This window comes from Lepisma saccharinum, chromosome 20 (assembly GCF_977018435.1).
Source record: "Lepisma saccharinum chromosome 20, izLepSacc3.1, whole genome shotgun sequence".
In the NCBI taxonomy this organism is placed as follows: Eukaryota; Metazoa; Arthropoda; class Insecta; order Zygentoma; family Lepismatidae; genus Lepisma; species Lepisma saccharinum.
In genome coordinates, this window is record NC_139248.1 from 57,953,014 (window position 1) to 57,967,559 (window position 14,546).

Below are 14,546 nucleotides of genomic sequence, written 5' to 3' on the forward strand. Positions count from 1 at the left end.
ATCTGTTGTTTGGAGTATGCATTCCTGGAATTATAATCTCTGTACAGATTTCTAGATCTAAACCATGAGATCGCTTGTAAATACTAGGACATTCTGCAGGAGACAGGGACACAATACATACATTTATGTAATATATATATCTATATATATATCTTATTTATACATTCTATAACCCCATGGTCATGCCATTTGTTTGCTCGAGAGAGAATGAGAGAGAAAGAACTCAATCCGTTCTTTGGAAATGCAGGTCTAGCGCAGGAACTACAACCTTAGTGCATATTGCACTGGATCGTGGGATAAAAAAAACAAAAACTTATGCATTCCCATGTTACAATCCATGTTAAACTGACCAGCAGCAAAAGAAAACACACACAAAAAAAATATCCGCGCATTCAAGTACATGAAAAATTTGCTTCGGAAACTCCCTCAAACCTATGAACCAAATAAGTTGGTGAAGACTGTAAACTAGCACCAGATGTATCTGAAGCAGTGTAAAAAATAGCTCCCTGTAGCTTGATATGATCTGTGTATAAAACTCTAGGAAACAAAAAAATATATATATTTATATCTATCTATTTATCTATCTATATATATATTTATTAATTTAACTAACTGCAGTGGGACACTGTTATGAGATGACACAAGACATGCACACGAGAAACCAACGCTGTGGACTAGGCGACAATTCTAACCAACGCACCATGCTTCTGGAAAAAGGAAGTTGTTTTAGTCAGTCAGGAGATTAAGTCCTTCCTTTGCTAACAGTCGAGTTTGTTATCTAGGAACTAGATTCATATAGCAGTACAGTCTAGTGAGGTAGTATATGGCATTATATCAGTTTATTTTATGTTTCTTAAATAGGATGTATGTATGCTGTAACCTGACTGGAACTATTTCACATTGTATGCTCACTGTTCTTGCATTTTCAAAACTCATTTAAGAGAATATAAAAATAATAACTAAATACATGCACTCACTCTCATCATACTTGCAGTCAAATACTCAGCATGCTACAGAACTGCAACAGGCATTTTTTTAATGTTCAGCGGAATCGTTAGCTCTCTTGTCTTGGGTGCAAGCGGTCCTAGGTCTGATCTCGGTACGAGCCCCAAAAGTTTGGTTGACCCAGTAGTGTAAGGATGGTTACACGCTGTCCAGGGAATCTCTGTAGCAAACGAACAAAACCTAGTTCTCTGCGCAAGTAGGACTCGAGAGAGCTCGACCAATGCTTGTATGGAGGGGAAAATGCAGCTGCAGCTACCAGACCTTAGCAGGAGGGGCATTCCTGCATTACGTGTGTGACATTTTACACACACAATTTAAAGTTCAAGACATGAGATTGCATTAAAATATTCATGATTTCATAGAATTATGCAGTGGTTCGTGGTGTCTGCTAACAAATTTTAAGAAAACTTGAGAATGATGACATATGCCGAATGCATGAAAAGCATTAACGGAAGTGTGTGGCACTTTTAAAATGTAGCAAATTTTGACTTAATTTGTCTGTAAAACATATAGGCTAGAGATGCTAATAATTTTCGTTGATAAAATGTGCAATTTTTATGCATTTACAGACACCTAAACCTCAATGTAATTAAAAACTATAATAATTTTCAGAGCGATTCCTTTTATTTCTATGAAGTAGGATCACTTTTCGTGGAATGCCCCAGTAGCACACACTGCTCTGCTCCGCCCCCACACTTTCTCCTCTTCTCCACTGTGTGGCTTTGCTCCACAGATCGTAGGAAGCTACTTAAAACAGCCAGTGAAACTTTGTTTAGCACACTCTTTTCCTCAAAGGGTTGAGAAGAAGTGCAATATCGTGGCTCGTTATGACCACACAGAATACCAGGGCCACGTGTTCGTACATGTCTATTTCTTTTTCAACTTCCAATATATAAATACAAGCACATCGTTAGATTTAACACATGCTGAATCTTGACCGCAACGTATGAAACTTCTGAGTAACGTATGCCATATAAAAACCAAACGTTTTCAAAACAATCGACGCACTCTTCAAAGAGAACACTGCTGAATCAATAAGGAATAAATACTTTAAAAATGGCAAGCTTGTTTAAGGCAGTCAAGACAACTGCACTATTAATGCTATAAAGAAGAAAATTCAAACAAAAAAAAATACATTAAAAAATACATTAAGGAACCACAAAACAAAGTCGAATACTGATAAGAACAATCACAGTGCAAGGCAACTTCTTGCAAGGATTAAGTGATGCTGAACACAAACAGTTAACTATCAGTCCTGGGCACTTGTGCCTACAATCAAATCTGTCCCTTACGAAAGCTACCGAACTTGCTTTCTACCAGGAACCTTCAACAATGCTTCACCTAGAAAGTGTATTTAAAAAATTAGCATTCACGCACACACACAGCCGGACACGCACAAGCACACGCATACTATGTGGAATATCTTATTCTGGCTAGACCATGGGGTATGAAAGGTTGCTTATGTAGATGGGAACATTTCTGAGGGGAACTAATACCCTGATTCCGACAACCGTCGACTGAGGTCGGTAATAATACTGTCACAAAAAACACACATTAACCTGCATCTGCTGGCACTTAAATTAACCATTGTACTGCACCATCTCCAATCTCATGTGACTTTTTTTAAAAAAAAAACTTGTATATACTTTTATCAGGAACTAAATACAACGTGGGTGTAACTAAATATATAATCACATTACAATTAAGTAATAACAGGATGTCAAATTCCTTAATATTATTATAATATGTTCATTATACAACACTAAATGATATGAAATAAAAACTTTTAAGCACAGGAATGTCAATTCATTTATAACCATTATGTTTCATTATACACATGGGGGGGAGCATCACATTCATGCACACACACAAATACTCACATATGCATCTGCCAAAAAAATTAAAATCACACAAGCAAAGCAATCCACCCAATATGCAAAATTCATTACACTTTTGGCAGCCTATATATGTACATATATATTTTGTAATAAAAAAAAATAAGGAACTACATCAAATGATACCATAGGATCAAACAAAATCAAAGCTATTTACATCACTCTAGCTTTGAAACTAAAATACTTGGATTCCCCCAGCCTGCGATCTTTACGTTCTTCGCTGCTATTGGGTTGAATAGGAATTTTTTTAAAAAAAATTTACAGGAGCCAAACAAAAAAAAACAACTATATCACTGCAGCAACTTTCTCACCTGTGATTATAACCTGATTGTGCAGTAAGTACATGAAGACGCACACACATACATCAATTACATACAATATTTGCAAATAATAACTTGCAATGCATTATCCTGCCAAAAAGACATCAACCCACGATCTGGTACACACTTTCCACTTTTTCTCTACAATCACAGCCAATAGATACGTCTGTCACGAAACATTGCCTCAATACTTTAACTGCTTCTAGTGGGGCTCTGACATATTATTTTTTCATGATATTTAAATAAATGAAATCTGCACAATAAGGATGGTAGACTCAAGAAAAAAATCTAAAGTTACTGGTACACTGTAATTTGACAAATCTGTTTCATTGTACTGGATGTCTAACGTATAAACTTCATCATTCTACAAAGAAACACACAAGCACTCCTCATTCAGTTGGACAACAAATTTTGCAAACAATAATGTATTAACTTTTGTACCATATAACTAAAAAATTATTATTTTGTACTGAACACACCTTCAAAATAGTGAATGGCAAAGAATCTAATAGTGTTCGTTAATAAGCTCCACTAACAAATTTGTCTGTTCTGTTTACATATTACATAAATAAAAATGCAGAAGTACGTTAACAGTGAAAAAATGTAGGAGTTTGACAGTCAAATCCTCTACAACCACACATAAGTTAGGCCTGCTTTTTTAATATTGTTGTCCTATATGTGTTATTACTTCATATGTGCAAAGCAAGATGTTAATGTTTGTAGAACAAAACAAACCACACACTAACATAACAAGGTAAAATGAAAAGCAATTGTTCTAAATATACACAGCCCCACAGACCATAAAAAAAGATTAAAAAAAAGTACCCTGAGTCAAGATTATGGAATGTTTAACACAACCATGCTTCAACGTAATTCGATGGCTAAGAAAACACAATGCGATGAAATGCGAAACAGAAGATTTAAATGTCATGGATTGTAGATGAAAAATACAATTAAAATAATAATAACAAAATACAGTATAAAGATGATGTGATGCAAGAATTGACCCTTGGCAGCAAGAGGGGATATAAACAAAATGTATGCAGAAATGATACACAAAATGATTGCACAAAATAGGAAAGTTAATTTATGTACACATACTGAGTTTGTAGCAGTCAGTATGGCCCTGAATGAAACACAATTTGACATCTGATAATGTATTGCCTTTCTTTCATATGTACTGATATATTCTCCTACTAAATATAAATAATTTTAAAATGGTCTATCTTTTAGCATATCCCTTAAAGCTTATTGCTAGACATGCCTTTAAAGATTTAATCTTCATTCACGAGAGTTCACTTGAATGCTCTAGAAGGAATTTCGAACACATGTAATTTTCTAGAATTACAGTTATTCTAGTGGCTTTTTGAAAGGAGAGAAATTTGGGGGAAAAAAATTTGCTACCAGCATCACATTAAATGATTTTCAATATTTTTTCCCCCTCTGAAAAGTAATAAATTTCGCAGAACAGCTGCCAAGCATGTTTTTGCACATTCGCAATTATGACATCACATCAATATGCTTACTTGTTTATTACGATAAGATTCCAAACTCTATACAGGAAGATCCTCAGGCAACAATAAAGCAGCAGATTAAATAATGTCAACAATGCACAATAACGAAGCTTCTCAAAGAATGCCGAGATCTGTGCTTTGCAGGAGGTACTTGCAACCAAATTGTTTCTACCTTCACAATTGTTCACTGACCAGCATCAGTTCGTTTGGAAAGACGGGTACTTAGGCACTGTAAATATGGAATATGATGTGTATTTATTTATATTCAGAGGAAGGTGGAGAATACGATTACTTATTTATCTCATTTTACTACATTTCGGCATGCAACGTGGGCTGCAACTATTTTTGATTTGGCTGACTTGTGAACATGATGTATGCTTGTGCTATGCACCTTTAGAGGTTTTTTCTCGGTGATGTATGAAGGCACAGCGTGTATTACATACATCCTTTCTTGCATGATAAAACTTACATTACTGTAATATTCAGGTACTAAATTATTTTACAGTATTTGTTACAGGCATTGAATCTATATAAAGCAGCTGTTCTGCTCTGTGATATTTTGTTTGTGAGTATTTATTTCTTGTGCTGAAGTGGTTGTTGATCTAAATATCACATAAAAATAATCAAAATAGGAACTATATGAAAATAAAGAACACCATTATCTATACATACACATACATACACACACACATATGGGGGATGGAATATATAAACTGGTCACTAACTTAATATTTTATGGCTTATAAATCGTATCTCCATTAAAATGGTTTCGTAAATTTATACATATAATTTAAATCTGTGAAATAAAAATTAACTTATACTAATTATACCCCTCTTGGTTTCTTAATATTGTTTGTTTATTGCACTAACAATAGGAAAATTAACTCACTTCAGCACAAAATATAGTTTTTACATGCAGTATGATGTAGTGCAATGTATGATTATCTTTGTTTTGTGAACACATCCATTTTTACATGCAAGAAACTATAATGTTATCAAATGATATGTGAAATGATAATGGATAATAAAAATATATCTATTACAAAATATGCATTTGCATACAAGATAATTGCTGCTATGTTTGGTAAAATGAGTAATTCTTAGTCTTCACCTTCTTAGCTATCAGTATACCACCAATGTTAAATTTAGAGGTAGAATTATAAGGCATGTAACAGACTAAGACGAACAGATGCTGTTCTGTTGTTGGAAGTAGAAAACAATGCATGTTCAACAGGATGAATTATTTTTCTCAAGCATTGAAATTCCAAGTCACTGAAGATCATTAAGTTACACAACTCCGAATGAAAAATTTCAACGATTGACCTCTGCTAAGACAGACACTCGACAGCATGAAACTTATATCACCTCTACAGTATTAAGTTCTACATGTATTGGTTATCATATCACTATTTGGATACATATGTGGGTTCCGTGTCCGTGTGTACCAGATTATGGAAATCATGATTTGGAAAGTAAAGTTCATCTCCACTTTAACATAACAGGGAAATATCATTGGACAACTCACAAAACACGTATCTGAATTGAGTCTATACGAAATCAGTTATAAAAATAAAATTATAAACAAAAATTCATAGAAAGCTGCCCCTTTTCGGATAATTTGTATTCAAGACTTAAAATATACAGGGTTTTCAAATTTCACTTTTCTGTTAAGCGTGCAAATTATTTTACAGAAACTTATCAGAAAACAAAAAAAGTGACGAGATGGACATATAATCATCATATCCAAAAATTTCATGTAATTGCAAATTTTTCTTTGAACAAGTGTTCTCGGGTTACCAGACAGGTTAAATTGGTGTTCGCTTCCATTTCGATGATGCGAGCAGTGTATGCACTCAAAACATAGGACGCTAACGGCAATTGTATCTGATTGGTAACCTTAGAACACTTGTTTGAATCATGTCGCTAGGAAACTGTACAATTCCTAAATTTTATCTTGTCTATTAGGTCAGAGTGAGTGAGTTTGGGAAGAAGTGTGTGTGAATAACTGGTTAATTGGCTACTTTTTATCCAACTAAAACTAAACTGGTAATAGTTTTATTCATCCAAGTGCTTTTATTGATAGGATTGTTCATAGGAACATAAATATATAGATGCAATAAAATAGAATATTAGATCTTCATTGCGTGGAACATGAACAATGCAAGTATTCTATATGCCTACACTACATATTACTATTAGATCTTGTAAATTGGAATAATTAAGTTCAATGTAATATTCATGTTCAAACATTTGCTTTTAATATGATTGAATAAATGTGCAAGAATTGGTAAGATTACTGCCATCTGTCCTAATGGTATCGCCTTAGCCTTAATTTTCCAATGAATACTATTTGAGTATGAAAGCTGCTAAACAATTACAATGGATGATTATCAACTTGATGTCATGACACAGTGCACTCTGGAATGTAACAGCTGAATACAAATGAAGTCCGACAAACAGATTCGTGAGTGTTAAGGAAAGCATATGAGAAATCTTCTTAGTAAAAAATTTGCGATATTTTGTGTACACATTCCTCGTGTGAACATGATAATCATACTTTGAATACTTCGGAAAACACCGTATGCACAAGGATTACCCAGATGTTTTCAACGCAGGATCTAATAGACGAAAATACCGTATTTACGTGTGTAATGCGCACCCTGGTTTTTGATGGGGAAAAGCGACAAAAAATTTTATCTCTTGTATAATGCCCAGTATAATCCATGTTCCAGAAATGGCTTTCTTAGTTGTAAGCCATAAAGCTGTTGCTATGCCAATCAAGAGCTAGTAACATCATACCTATTCAATGAGTCACCTGTCGCTATGGGGACCGAGAGGAGAATATCCTCTTGTGTAAACAGTAAGTCACCAACCCAACCCACCTACACTGTGTTGAGCATCCCAAAGCTTTCACTCTTTAACCACCTTATTTATTCTGTAATAGTAGAAAGGGAGATCAAAATTACGTTATGGATTTGCAGTGCTCAGGAAGTTATTTTCTGTTATTTCTCACCCAACAAATACCGCTGATACACATCCCATGTGATGGGAGGTGCATGCTCGAATTCTGCCAGAACAGCACTGCTTTTCTTGTGTTGCAGAACATTACATTACAAAGTGAAAAATCTTGGAAAATGGCCTTTAGACTTTTATGCGTGGTTTTGCTCATTTTCTCTTTTCTTTTTCTAAAAAAACCTTCAAAATGTATACTTTTTCCATGCCTCATGTAACATTTATAAGAGGCCCATTCAGGACCCTCAAACTAGCAGTTAGCAGAACAAGATTTCTTTCATTAAGGCATTTACACACTCCATATGTGTCATACTATTTGGCCAGTAATAAATTTTAATTATTATTTTCTTTCTCCATATCTTTTCTTTCATCCAAAGTACGACAAAAATCAGAACGTTCCTTCATTTTGTGATTACCTTTTTTCAACTGCATTGCACATTACTATTCCCATTTTGATTGGAATACTGTTGCCATATTCAGAAACTACAGAATTCAAGCTTTACAATGATATATAACATGATAGGTTTTCGTAAACATGAAAAAAATATTCCAAGCATAATACGAACCACAGTTTTGGGTGCAAAATTTTGGAAAAAAAGTGTGCATTATACATGAGTAAATACGGTATGTCAGTGAGTCATTTTGGGCAATGAATTGTGGGGGAAGTTGCATGCTGAATATTATCCATTTCAGCACAAAACATGGCACAATCGCCACTCGTTTGAAACCACATATGGTGTGGATAATGATTTTCAACCGACACACCTGTTGAAAAGGCTTATCAGTAACAAAGTGTTGGTAACCCTGCATAATACTTGTGAACAGTTCTACAGGGAAAGAAGACAACCATATATGAAGGATAAACAGATAAATATGAAAAAGACATCACAAAATGTCTTTTAATCTGTCAATTTAACATTTTTTTAAAACAATTGTTTGCCTAAAGTAATTGTTAAAAAGAGCATAGCAGACTTGTGAAAAAACTTTGCAGGAGTTCCGAAACATTGTAAATTGAAATAAGTTTTGTTTATTTTATGTGCAACTAACTCGAGTCACAGTGTGAATACAGTAGAGGGAAAAAAAATATTGCTTCACCTTTTAAATTTGTCGGAATTTTGAAATACATGTGATTTTTTGCAAGGAATTCACAAAATATTGCATGATAAGTCACAGTTATTGTGTCGCCCATTCGTTATGAGTATGTGAGCTGCTGCTTAGATCAGAGGGGTGAGGACAGCTATTCAAGTTGTGTATTTGTGCATTCTTAAGTGATTTCACTGTGGGAAGAACCTACCTGTAAATGACAGGAAGAAAACTGTATGTGTTGTGCTACACAGTGAAGGATATTCCACTAGATATTGCATGAACAGTTGGATCTAATCGGGACTTCATTTTCATAGTTATTGAAGAAATTGGCAGTATTGAACAGATCAATAGCTGTTTTTAAAGTAAGATAATCTGTGTAAAATAAACTGTAAGCTTAAGTGTAACTAACCCTACTTCAAATAATAAATAATAATAATGTTAATAATAATAATTCAGAAGCATGGTTGCCACACCCAGTGACCAGAAATTACCTTGCAAATGTAATGTACATCATCATTAGACTACATTTAGTCTAACCAATTTCATAGATAACATATATAAGATAATCAGAATATATCAATTAATCAGGAAATTCAATGCCGTCACACAGCATTGGCACAGAATTGAAGAAAAACTTCAGATTTTCAATTCTAAAGTATGTGTTGGTCTGAAATTTACTCAACTTGCAAGGTATGTTAATGAAATATATTGGTTGGTATCGACGATTACTAGGGGCATGCATATTTCGTTTTTGACTAAAAAACGAAATTTGAAAAAACACATTGTAGTGTTAATTTTTCATGTTTTTGAAAGGTGTGAGATGCATTTTGTGACCATGTTTTGTCACGAAATAATGCGAAATAAACTGCAAAAAGCGAAATTAACTCTTAAACACGAAATTTAGGGTTTATTCACCGACGCGACACCTTCTGATGTCTGAATTATCCTGAGAGTTATGCAATTCCCGGAAAATTGATTAATTCTGCTGTTAATATTGGAGAAACAAAAATTGACTCCTTTACACAGAAATAAACTTAATACTCGGATAACTACATAAATGGGCTATTAGAAGTGAAATGTTAATTCTGTGGAATAATTGTAGTTTTTAAATCAAATTTAGGATTATATTCACAATTTTAAAACCAAAATGTCATTTTATATAGCATTTTTTATGTGATTATTCACCGCTATAACACCGATATTTTATTTTATTTTATTTACCGCTTTTGAACCCGAAATTGACTCAGTTTTTATACCGAAATTTTACTTTTTTATTTACCAAAAATATGTGCCTCTAATGATTACCAATTCAGACCTAACAAAATGGGCACTAATTTTGTAAGAATTTTAATATAAGTGGTAATTCTTTGCATACTTCTTAATATCCTGCACTGTGGGCAAGAAAGTGAACTATTTGTCATTCAGATACATGTTTTATGAGGTACCATAAATTTTCAGACAATTAAAGTATGTTATAATATCAAGTACTTTCCTTAAAAATAATAAAATAAAGAGGAACTGAAAATTAAGACTCATTGCAAGGAAAACTAAACAACAAATAACAATAATAAACATTAATCACTATTCTTCCTTTGTAATGCAAATATTCACTGCACACGGAAATTCTCTGATCATACACTCCTTAAAAATTGCACGCCCATTTTGGAAGCCAGAAGTAGAGAAAATTCTATGTGAACTAGTGGGCATGTATCACTTAGCTATGGGCAGAGAACATGATAGCTGTCCCCGGATAGGACATTACCCTGCAATCAACAGTACAGGAGAAGAAATGCTATAACTGTTATTATTTAATCCATATCACTATTATAAACATGTGCTTCTATTGTGCCATGATAGAAATTAAGCATTTCTTTTCTAACTTCCATGAAGCTTTCAACGCAAGAAATAAAAACACAGCAAATTCAATCATCTTTTTGTAAGTATCAAACTGATTTCCAAATTCATTATTTTTTTAAAAAATAAACATCGACTCCTTGTATCTAAATTACCATTTTTTTACACAGAGTTCTAATTGCATAGGGAGCAGTGCATTCATTGGCTTTACATGGCCGCTACATTGCTATTTTGTGTGGTTTTTTTATATAACCAATATATTCTTATACGTAATTGTTCATATATTTGTAATAAACTTTTTACATCAAACATACCCTCATACCAAAAGCAAAAGCACAACCTTCTTCCCGATAAAACTACCTACACAATTTGTACAGTTAAGGCCTATATACACGTGGACCAACAGAGGGCAAAACATACAAAAATATGTGTCGTACTGCCAACCCTGCCCTAGCCAGGATTCTGTAAGTCGAAGTGCACTGATTACATATTTCATTCACCCTTTATGTTCGCCAATTCTTTCAAGTTTAACGAATTACGAAAAATGCCTCCTTTCTTTTCTTAGCAATAATAATTAGTTTCCATATACAAGGACTGTTCAGAAAGTAAAGAATGTTTGCGCATTCAGACCACGAAGATGTTTCGTTGCTGTGTTCAGTGAGGTGTAGATCGTTGGCTGGTGCAGTTAGTGCCACCAACTTACACAATGTTGTGTGTATAATGAGATGTAACATGCTGATTGCATGTGAGGTGCGTGGCATGATTCATTTTTTTGCAAGCGGCAAATGTTACACCCAGTGAACTTGGTGTAATCTATGGCGAAGGTGTTATAAATATAGCAAGTGTCTGGAGATGGTGAATAATGTTTTAAGAATGGCTGAACAGATGTTCATGACGTAGAGCGATCTAAGTGAAAGTGACCCTCTGCCATCAAGGTTCAATGAAACAAAATGTGGACTGCATCACTGAAGATAGTCGATGCAGCTTCGAATTTTTACCTTTTTCTGAAGATGAAGGAGCACATTGCTGGTAAATGCTTTGCAAGTGATGAGGAGCTACAGGATGTTGTCATGGACTGGTTGAATCGCCAGGCAGCCACAAGTACGAGGAGGAAATAGTTAGACTGTTGTTGAGGTACTAGTGCCTCAAAAGTCCAAGGCGACTATGTGGGGTAGTAGGTGAAGGTACGTGGCAGAAGATGAATATTCTGTTTCTGTAATATCATCAATAAATATCTTTCTATGGCAAAACGTTCTTTACTTTCCGAATGACCCTCGTATTTAGTACCTTTTACATCTTTTTCTTTATTAACTACTCAGTCTTTCGCTGTTATCATTCTGGCCCTCTGTTACAGCCCATCAATGAACTATCACATGGAAGCATGGTTGACCGATACTGCAAATGGCCAGATCGTGGTGCAACACCATACCATTTGCCCTCCGTACAAAAGAAAGCTGCCCAACAAGTACAAACATTACGAAAATGACTCTGAGTGAAATGCATGTGAGAATATCATTTATAAAAAAGGATATCACAAGGTAAAAGTATTGAAAAAATATCATTGTTCTATTTGTCCTATCCCTGAATAATTAATACTATGATTATTATGTGACCATATGTGCAGACAATCAGAGTTCAAAGGGAGCATATGAAAAATTCTCGTTCTGTGAGTATTAAAAAATTCCCAAGGCCGTATCTCCACCACCAGAACTGCCATTTACAGTACAAGCTAGCCGATATCAGAACTCCCAGGCACTAATAAGCATACAAGCCATCCTCTACCATAGACAGCACATTCTCCCTCTGGTTATGAACTACGCTACACGTTAGGGACACCAAACATAGTGACATTGTGCTATCTATTTGTGCAATGAACGCTAGTTCTACTTGCATCTTCGATACACATTTTGTATGAATTTTTTCCATCTACTTTACATCGTCATCTTGGGGCTGTCACTGCGATATCTACAAATACATTGTACATGTTGTCATGTCACAAAACGTAGAATTAATTACATTTACACTGAAATATCTTTCTTGATAATATCCAACAATGCCTTCATATATGACAATGCTTTTTGTCTGTTGTAACAATACTGTACAGCTTTCAAATAATTGTGTTCAGAAGACCACATTTGGCACAACAGTCATGTAGTGCCAAGACATTTAACAAAAAAAATTAATACATTAAATAATTATTTCTAAAGAAAAACAGGACTCTTATTTTCTTTCATCTGTTGGAATATGATACATATAATTAAGCTGACTATAAATTCATGTCAATTAATGTCAAACTTAAAAAGTAATATTTGGTATAAATCTCTGCAGGAACTATGGTTTTTAGTTATGATAAAATATAAATAGTTGAACATTGGCATTCGGAGTCAGTCTTCTAAATTAAACAATTATGCTTACAGGAAACATAAAGGGGATACAATTTATGTCCATGTATCCCTTCCCCCTGGAAAACTTAGGAAGCACAATAATAAAACATCTTTTCTTTTTTTTTGCCTCACTTAGCTGCATCACAACATCCTTCCCTTCTGCAAACGTATCGTTTACTTACTGCCTAATCCATCGATGCTTTTTTGTTTACCTGAACGTTATCTAATTTTGCCCATTATGTTCCTTCTTGGATTCCTCCCGAGATTCTTCCCTCTTCTCTTTCCTCTCTTCCTTCAATTCGAGCGGGAATTCCCTGTTCTTCTCCGATTGCGGCAACAGGTGGATCATACTGACGGGTATGGGGAAGGCATAGTCAGAGTAAAAATTGGTGTATGGATTGAAACCGAGATCAGGTTCGTTCCCTATATCTTCTGATTTAACAGTCCCTTGAACCACCCCAACCCCACTACTCGTATTGCCAAGTCCCATGAGTTCGTTAGGCAGCGGTCCGCCCGGCCCTCCACTCATAAGGCAGTCTTTTTTAAGCTGCTCCAACTTCAATGACTTACCGTACTTGCCTCTTACGTACATTAGTAAGCTGTTGTAAGGGATTCCAAATATTCGAGATGCCTGAGAAGTGGTCATTTTCTTATTCCACACATTATGTAGAGCTTCCGTCAACTCTGCGTTTGTCCATGATCGAGGTGGTCCACCTCTGGGTGCGCTGTGTTGCCCTTTCGGCCGTCCCACTATGGAGAGCAGAAAAAATCAAAAGTAAGAAGTAGTAATTACAATAATACATGACTAGACAAATAATTATTTTCTTGTAGTTTACGGTTATTACAAGCATAAGAAAACAGCTTTTCGTTGTGACGTTTCAGAACACACGCTCCCTTCATCAGACATTTATTTTCATTTTGACTAAAGATACAGTTATAACAATGGTTAGTAATTTTTTGAACAAAAATAATCCGATATATAATGGATGTTGTCAATGTTACATTGTTGTAATATAGCAAACTAACTGTGAAAAGAAGCAGTCGTTTTTTTTTTATTTCAGATAAATTTTATCACATTATTTTATTATTTAAAATTATGAATCCCAAATATCATCAGGTAATTCAAAGTCATCATTTTTTTCACAAAGTCTCTTGATGTTTTCAGTTACATTAAATTTTAAAGATGGTGGCTTACTCCATTAGTGAAAAAGAAAACTCCATACTGGATCTGTGTTACCATTTTCATTATTTAATTTATTCCAGTGTTCTTCTGCAATAAACGAAGCTTCCCAGACATTCAACTCTATGTTTCCCGTCAATCTTTTTAAAACCCTTCTCTTTTTAATCAAATGCTTCACTTCAATGATGTGAGCTGACAAACCTGTTCTTGGGTTTAGATTTGTAATGTCCAAATCGTGTTCTTATCTTATTGCCATTTTCCTTGCTGTTTGTCCTACATAATCATTTGAACATGAA

At 34.5% G+C, this 14,546-nt stretch overlaps 1 protein-coding gene across 8 annotated transcripts in view; it reads right to left on the reverse strand.

The window, feature by feature from the left end:
• LOC146003283 (protein jim lovell-like) overlaps positions 1–14,546 on the reverse strand; it is a 204,396-nt gene that overhangs the window by 1,363 nt on the left and 188,487 nt on the right. For 7 of the 8 annotated variants that reach the window (XM_083141518.1, XM_083141511.1, XM_083141513.1 and 4 more), the window contains exon 12: positions 10,136–13,820. In XM_083141518.1, the coding sequence (XP_082997644.1) occupies positions 13,294–13,820 (527 nt within the window). In that variant the 3' untranslated portion in view covers positions 10,136–13,293. Of the gene's footprint in view, positions 1–10,135; positions 13,821–14,546 lie in introns of those variants that run through there. The other variant, XM_083141517.1, reaches the window with a different exon arrangement.